The sequence below is a fragment of the Hipposideros armiger genome, unplaced genomic scaffold (genome assembly GCF_001890085.2).
Source record: "Hipposideros armiger isolate ML-2016 unplaced genomic scaffold, ASM189008v1 scaffold_75, whole genome shotgun sequence".
Taxonomy (NCBI): domain Eukaryota; kingdom Metazoa; phylum Chordata; class Mammalia; order Chiroptera; family Hipposideridae; genus Hipposideros; species Hipposideros armiger.
Window position 1 is genome coordinate 861,336 of NW_017731425.1, and position 8,562 is coordinate 869,897.

The following is an 8,562-nucleotide window of genomic DNA, read 5'->3' on the forward strand; positions in this document are numbered from 1 at the left end:
CATATTGTCTTTAGGCTGTTGAGAGATCAAAGGATAAAGGAAGTGCCTAGCAGGATGCCCAGTAGGGTCAGCACTGAGGACTGGTTCCCTCCTACCACCCTCCCACCCCCCAAATCCAGAGGCTTCCCCACTCCTCTGCCAGGGTCCAGTAATTCCATGGAACTCCATGGAATTCTGCCCAGGGCCTGGCCACCTGACTGGTATCCCAGCAGTGAGGTCTGGGCACGGGGCTGGGCTGGGGAAGCCAGAAGGGAGAAGTCGACCAGGACCACTGGTCCTGAGGAGGAGGCAGCCCTTGGAACAAAAGGCAGCTCCCAAAGAATGAAAACAAGCCCCACCCCAGCCAGGAATGACTCCATTCAGGAGGGACCCTGAGGGCCAGTAACCCCCTGGGGAGTTTCTGTTGGAGGTAGGGTGGGGCAGAGAGCAAAGAAAGGCAGGTCTGAGACAGTGAGAAAGTTTCCACACCTCCCTCCGAGAGGCTCCACAGAAAGAGGCCCCCAGAGGTACTCAGGCCTGGCATGCATGGGGGGCGGCCCTGCGGCTCACAAACACTCCAAAGCCAACTGCCCCAGTCTCGGAAGCACCGGCCCAGGCCTTTCCCTAGCAACTGAACTCACCTGAGCTCAGAAGCCCTTAGAGGCCAGAGGCAAAAGTGCTTGCCATTAAGAATGCCTCCTGTGTACCAGGCTGCCCACACCCAGACTGTGTCAGCTTCCATGCTGTTTGGCAAAACCTGTCCATCCTGCTTGTTGAGACAAATTCCCGGGGAGGCAGCACAGCCTGCAGGTAAGATATGTGAGAGCTGGAAGAACAGCACCCTAGTTGTGCTCTTCCCCCGGAAGCAGTAACATCAAGAGCAGGCCGGTCGGCAGCATCTTTTGGAGGCTGTTCCAGGTGTGTCTGGGAAGGAAAGAGAGCCCGAGTTCCCCAGGAGCTTCCTTCTGGGCAAATCCCTCACCTCACCATTCCCAGAACATGGTGGCGAGCTTTTGCCAGGCTGGTTCTGCTTGGGAACAGCTTTGCTGGCTTCTGCCTCACAAACCCGATGGTCAGAGGACTAGTGAAATCTGAGAAGTAGATTCAGGGCAGCCTCTGCTCTCCCCTCAGGACCAGGGGCCAGGAGGAGATGGGGAGGGGGACTCAGAGCCCAACTCACCGAAAGGGGTCTCTGGAGGTGAAGTAAGCCGGGATGGACAAGTAACTCCCCATCTTCTTCCCACACCAGATAAACAAGCTCAGCTGCAAACCCGTCTGGGAGTGCCTCAGGCTGGCTGCAGATGGCCACCATGACAGGCCCGGGGGCTCCCGGCACCTCTGGCTGCAGGCCGGCTTCTCTGGCGCTCACCTCTCCCTCCGGAGCAGCCAGAGGGGCATGAGGACTCTGGGCCACTTGCCCCCCTTCAGCAGATTCCCGAAGGGACTCATGGCTGGAATGGCTCCTCCCCGGTTCTCGGAAGCTCAGGCGGCCCCTCAGGACTTCGGGAGAACCACCTTCTCGGAGGCTACACACACACAGGCATTCTCGGGCAGGGGCCGGTGACTAGCTAAGAAAGAAGCGCTGCTGTCAAGTTAGCCTTCTTCTTCAGTCCCACCCCTGATGAGGGAGGGAGGGAGGAAGAGGAGGGGCTCCTCGCGGAACCGAGGTGTGTGGTTGGAGCAGCTATTAGGAAACAGACCTTGCAGGCAAGGGGTGGAGCTGGGCTGGAGAGAGGCTGTGGGCAGGCACCACAGACAATAACCAGCAGCGGCTGAGCGTCCATCCCTGAGCTCAGGGCAAGGCAGGGCAGGAGAAAGAGGGCACACCTCTGCCCCCAAGTGTCCCCAGCCTGAGGAGATGCCCAAATGACAGCAGCTCTGCTGGGAGGTGAAGAAAAGCCCAGGATGCCAGCTCCAGGCCAAGCCACGCCCTCACAATGGGAGGGGTTCTTTGGCAGGAGAGGCAGGTCCAGAGACCCAGGTCCAGAGAGCTGCCCTCTGGGCTCTCTGCTCCAGCCAGGCATCAACTTGGTCCTGGTGCTGCAGTTCCCATTCATCCCTTCCCTCGGCTTGGCCCCGGGACAGCCCCAAATGCTGGCCAAAGGGGGCTGCCACTCCTTTTCTGGGCAGAGCTGTGCTGAGGATGAGGAAACAAGGCCCAGAGTGTTAACTGACCCCTGACGCTTCTCCATGTGGCAAGTGCTGTATAAGCATGCTCTTATTTCTCTGCGATGGGAATTATCTCCACTTTATAAACAGGGAAAGTGAGGTACAGAGAGATTAGGTAACTTACCTAAGGCCAAAAAATTAGTCAGTGGCAGGGTTGGGACTTAAATATGGGTCCATGTGACTCCAGAGCTGGAACTCTCAGGCCGAGAGCTTCATTCTGTCTTTTCAAAACGAAACATCTCCCTCAAAGCCCTTCTGCGAGGAGGAGAGAGCACAGGGACTGGAGCCCAAGTCACCTGTGGCCTCTCTATCATTCATTTGTTCATTCCCAGAATGCCATCTGTCGGCCTCAGTGGGCAGTGGTGCTTTTTCCACTGTGTCCATGGTAACCACTTCTCAAACTTAAAAAACAGGGCATGATGGAGGACAAGGTCTGGATACCTGAGGGAATGACGGGCCCAGGTATCTGGAGTGGGAGCCTGCCTGAGGAGCCCAACTGCAGGGATGCCCAAACCAGCGTCCACCACTGAAAAGGTCCCTACTCCTCTGTCTGCAGGGCTATTGAGGGGAAGAGCAAGGCTGCTGGAGGAGACTGGGGCAGGTTCACACCTCACTGTTGGATTGAGGGAGTGATGCCAGCTCTCTCCCCCAAGGCATACACTCGTCTCTCCAGAAACACCCTGTCATTGTGACAGGAATGTCTGTGGCAAAGGTGGGGGCTGGATTACAAGGGAGTCCTTTTCTATTCCTCTACCGATTGGACACAGGGATGCCAATGATACGATGACAGAGATCGTGTTTGCACCCTATTATAAGCTACCATTTATTGAGCACTTAATACGTTCCAGGCCTTGTGTTAAATTTCTTACATCTATTTTTTTTTAAACATCTTTACTGTGGTAAATATATATACTCATATATATGGCATTAAATTTGACATTCTAACCATTTTTAAATGTACAATTTAGTAGCATCCATTACATTCACAATACTGTACAACCATCACCACTATTTCTAAATCTTTTTCACCACAGTCATCTATTATATTTTAAAAGGCACCTGTCCTGGGCCGGCCAAATGGCTCAATTGGTTAAGAGCGCGAGCTCTGAGCAACAGGGTCACTGGTTCGATTCCCACATGGGCCAGTGAGCTGCGCCTGAGCTGAGCTGCTGCTGAGCTGCCAACAGGTGGCAGGATGGCTCAGCTGGTGAGAGCACATGCTCCTAACAACAAGATTTCCAGTTTGACTCCCGCATGGGTTGGAGGGCTACACGCACCCTCAACTAAGACTAAACACGGCACCATGAGTTGAGCAGCCGTGAGCTGCCGACGGGCAGCCGAATGGTGACTGGACTTGGAGCTCAGCTAGCTGCACCCTCCATAACTAAGACTGAAAGACAACAACTTGGCTTTTCCCCTTCCCCTACTCCCCAGCATTGTTCCCCTTCCCCAATCCCCCAATAAAATCTTTAAAAAAATAAAATAGAATAAAAATAAAATGCACTTGTCTTTTGACCCCCTTGGGGCAACTCCGCCACCTTCCATCCCCTAGTCCAACCTGTCACAGTTCTCTCTAGTTCAGGTAGCCAATCCCCAGTGGGTTCCCAAGACTTGGGGCCGGTGGCTTCAGGGTCCACAGTCTGCCCGAGTCTGCAGTGTGCTCTTGGGGTTGCCATGGGTACAATTTTGGCCCTGTGTCCCAAGCTCCACGGTTGCAGGCACAGAACTGCATCGAAGGGGTGGGAGGACTGGTGGCTGGCACACCAGAGGGTCCTAGGCCTGAGTAGGGCACAGTCCCAAGAGGGGGAAAACTTTAAATGAAGGGAGAAAAACAAGCCCAGGAATGACCACAAAGGGACTTGAACCCTCAATCTTCTGATGCAGAATCAGATGCCTTATCCATTAGATCATGTGGCCATGTGACAGACAATAGTTCAAACTTGTACAGGCCTGAATCTGTTAATCATACTTAAATTGCCAATATATGGGGTAGATGTTATTGTCCCCATTTAACAGGTGAGGAAACTAAGGTTCTGAAGGGTCATGTCATTAGCCTAAAGACAAACAACTGGTAAGTGGTGGAGCTGCGTTTCAAACCCAGTAAGTGTGATTCTAGAGAAGGAGTCAGGACACTGTTTCTGTAAAGGGCCAGAGAGCAAATCGTTTAGGTTTTGCAGATCTACACAAACACAGCCTCTGTCACAGCTACTCAGCTCTGTCACTGGAGCACACAAGTGGCCACATCTAAAACGTAAACAAATGGACATGACTGTGTTCCAACAAAACTTTATTTATGGACACCGAAATTTGAATTTTATTTAATTTTAGTGTGCCACAAAAGATTCTTTTGCCCCTCCTCCCCCACCATTTAAAAATGTAAAAATCACACATGTACAAAAACGGGTGTTGGGGCTACAGTTTGCTATCTCTGTTCTAGAGCCAGTGCACTCAACCACTCTGTAATAGTAAAGACCAGCTTTTGGCATTTGTGCAGCACTCAGCCATATCTATCTCCTGCCACACAGACGCCACACTCCAGCCCCAGAAGCAGCGGGGAGTGAGCACTAGGACGGGTGCTCTCACCCTGCACCAAGCACTGCTTGCGGCACTTCCACATATGAATGGATTTTTAACCCACACTAGTCAGTAAGTAGTGCTGGGGTTTCCCACCTTTTAGAGGAAAGAACGAAGATACGGGAAGTTTAAATTGCTTGTCTGAGGTCACTCAGCTGTATCAGTAAAAGGTGGAGCAAGGATTCGAACCCAAGCTGTGTATATTGAGCAGGAGCCCAGCCTGGGCCCAGAGCCAGACTGTCTGGGTTTGAATGCGACAATGCACTGCACGTAAGCCCTTGGCATACAGTCTGGAACACATTAAGGGTTGATAAATGTTAGCTGCTAATATCATTCAGACTATTGTTAGCACCCCTATGGGCTAGCTCTGTGGCCTTCAGCAAGTTGCTGCCTCTGTCTGGGCCTTGATGGGATCTCTAAATAGCTTCCAGCTTCAATCTGAGGTTGCAGAGGGCTCCCTATTTTCCTGGGGTCTCAAGCTGAGTTTAAACATCTCGAGCCGGTCCTGAGGGGATCAGGATCCTGGCGTGGGGACCACACAAGAGCCACAGGGGAACAGGGTGGAAGTGGGGGAACAACACACGGGACACTGAAAGGGCTGCCAGCTGGAGAGCTCGGAGCTCTCTTTCTCCCAGCCACAGAGCCAACTATTTCTCACCAAAAATCTATTATCTTCCCTGTAAAGCGATCAGGCAAGAAGGGGGCCCCAAATTAAGCCTGGAACAAGCAAATTATCTTCTAATTGCACCCTCTGATTTCCATCTGATGAACAGAGTGCAGATGGAAGAAAATGCAAGCCACAAAGAGACTGGGGCCAGGGAGCCCATGAGCATAACTCGTCTTGACATTTCACACAGCTCTGCTGTTCCAGAGGCAGCGGGTGCGTGAGTCGATGTCTAGGAATGCAAGCAGGAGGCTGCAGGCGTTCTCCTTTCCCCCCACTCTCCTTACAAAGGACTCAGTGGGTGGGTGGGGAACTAGTGAGAGGACTTCTCAATACCACGAAAACTGCCTCCCCCTGGAAGAGGGGCAGCCATCTCCCCGCATCCTGAGCTGAAGCGGAAGCCCCTCCTAGGTGGAATCCATTTGACCCCCATAAATCCTGACTTCAGGAGGAACCCACTGAAGGACTAATCGCCAGATGTGATAAGCCAATGGCCACTCAGACCCAAGTGTGTCATTTTCCTCAGGGGCAACTTTATTTGTTTTTAAAGATTTTATTGGAGAATTGGGGAAGGGGAACAGACAAGTTGCTGTCGTTTTGTTCTTCAGTCTAGTTGTGGAGGACGTTGCTTCACTGGCCCAAGTTGGTATTATCATTGTGCTCTTCCCGGGTGAGGCAGATCGTTCGCCAGCCTCTGGACGGCTGCTCACAGCGGCTCTTGGCAGCTCACGCTGGCTGCCAGCCATACACGGTAGCTTATGGCAGCCCACTGCAGCAGGGGCTGCAGCCTACGCCGTCACTGGCGACTCATGGCAGCCCAGCTCCAGGTCGAGCCATTGTTCACCATCTTAGCTGTAGAGGGCAGTGTCACTGGCCCCATGTGGGATCCGAACTGGGGCCCTGCTGCTCAGAGCTGGCGTCCCAAGCCAGTTCCTAACCAACGCGCCACTCGGCCGGCCCTGTGTTCAGGGCCAACTTTAAAGGGCCCAGAGCTGGGAGGTGAAAGGTTGCAATGGATGATATTATTTCCCCCTCTTGCCCTTGGATACTGTTCCTGGGTAGAAAGCTTCTCTGCTAGGTCCCAAGAGCAGCTGTTAGAGGATTTGGCAGTTACAGCTGCCAGAGCCAACTGCAGGGACCTTTGGACTGGCAGTTACAGACAGGATAAAATGTCAAGAGGTGCTAATCTCCTGGCCATTTCACAAGTTGGAAAATTGGCTGGAAGCCAAGTAAACTGACTCCTTGGAACCAGCTGAGACCCAGGGCTTGAAGGCAGCTGCGAGAGGCTGGAGACAAAAGCCTTCATGGCTGGCAGACCCAAGTGAACACTCTGGGGAGGAGCAGTGAATGAATGAATCACTCCAACCTCTCCTCAGAAGGCGGCTCTGGTCAGATAATCTGAAGCCCAAGAAACTGTGTTCATGTGGAGCCCACTACTGGCTGGGAGGATTCCAACCAGGGAAGGGAAATCCTGAGGATGTGGCAGCTTCTGAACCTTGAAAGGTAAGCACTGCCACCCCCATTACTCACTGTTTTTCCTGCCTCTGCTTCTCTTTTCCAACTCACTTTCTACACTACATCAGTAGTCTTCTTTCTAAAATAAGAGTCTCAGCAATTCCACTGCTAGAAACTTTGCCTAGAGAAATATTCTTACAAGGGTGCTAAGACATGTATCTCTCACTGTTTAATACTAAAGGATTAGGAACAACCCATGTGTCCAACAATAGGGGTGGGCTACATACAATAACACATCCATACAACAGAAGACTACGCAGCTGTTAAAACCAGTAAGGTAAATCCTAGGTACTGAAACAGAAATTCTCCCGGGTAGTGTCATGTGAAAAATCCAAGCGTCAGAAAGAGTCTACAGTAACATCCCATCGTTTAAAAAGTCTATACACGTAATCCTTAGAGACCATCTGGAAGACTCCTCCCCATGGTTACCAGTTTCTCTTTAGGATAGTGAGACAAGAAGCCGGGATGAAATAGCATTCATTTTCTACTGTTTTGATATTGTTTATATTTTCTTATACTTATGTGCTACTTTTTAAAATGATAAATGGACAACAACAAAAAGAAGTAGTCCCATGATTGAGAGTGAACACCTCCTCCACTTTTTTCCTAGTGCTCTTGTCCCAAGGCAAAGCCTGCCTGGGAACACTGCACTCAGGACTCCTGGGGCGGTCTTTTCAGCTTCCCCACGAGGATCACCACTCTGGCCACCTCCTGCCCCACTCCACTTCCTGACCCATCCACCTCTCCCAGGCAGTCCCCTAAGTCTTTGCTCTCTTAGCTCCTTCTGCACCTGGTGGCTGTATCCCCCTCCTTTTTCCAGACCCAACTCAATATCCTCCAGGAAGGGTTCCCATTATGTGTCCCCAAGCACATTACACACAGGAAGGGCTCTAAGCCCCTATCTGTCTACCACCAGATCAATTGCATGAGGCCCTCACCAGGCCCACACCTGGCATCCACGGATGCCTAGTAAATAAACATATGATTCAGGAGCCCCATGATAAGCAACTACAGTACTAGAACAGTGATGGTAACTAACATTTATAAAGTGTTTCAGTTTATAAAGGGCTTTTATGCTCATCATCTAGTTTAGTCCCTGCAACAACCTCTTGAGGAGTATCTATAGCACAGAAAAGGTAAGGGAAGCCCAGGGTGTTAGGTAGTTCATCCAAGGTTACTACTGGGAAGTGTAGGACTGAGATTAAAAGCTAGGTTTGCTGAGCTCAAATCTCTTGCCCTTTTCTCTACACAAGCCCTAGCAAGGTATTCAGGAATCCCGCCTCTCCAATACTGGGCCCCAAACTGCTGGGTATGCCTAACTCCTGCATCTGAGTTTTCTAGATTTTCTGCCCCCATTGTTATTGTCAGGATATCATGAAACAGTTTATCAAATGCCTGTGGAAATCAAGAGAGGGTCTCATGATTAGCAACCCAGTGAAAACACGAAGTCAAATCTGATTAGTCATGATGAATTAATTCACTGCAAGCCGAATCCTAGAGGCCGGCTCCTTTTCTAAGTACTCCCTGTCCGCCTAGTCCACCACCTGCAAAATTCCACAGAATCTGGGCCGGCCGAGTGGCGCGGTGGTTAAGAACTCGCTTGGGATGCCAGAGGGCCCCGGTTCGGATCCCACATATGAGGGCCAGTGACACTGCCCTCT

At 51.5% G+C, this 8,562-nt stretch overlaps 1 protein-coding gene across 5 annotated transcripts in view; it reads right to left on the minus strand.

The window, feature by feature from the left end:
* Positions 1–8,562, minus strand: part of LIMK2 (LIM domain kinase 2) — a 64,559-nt gene that overhangs the window by 24,558 nt on the left and 31,439 nt on the right. Inside the window, exon 1 of one of the 5 annotated variants that reach the window (XM_019643213.1) lies at positions 1,160–1,633. The exons of 2 other annotated variants lie outside the window; for them this stretch is intronic. In XM_019643213.1, coding sequence (XP_019498758.1) covers positions 1,160–1,212 — 53 coding nt within the window. In that variant the 5' untranslated portion in view covers positions 1,213–1,633. Of the gene's footprint in view, positions 1–620; positions 885–1,159; positions 1,634–8,562 lie in introns of those variants that run through there. 2 more of the 5 variants (XM_019643215.1, XM_019643211.1) reach the window with 2 other exon arrangements.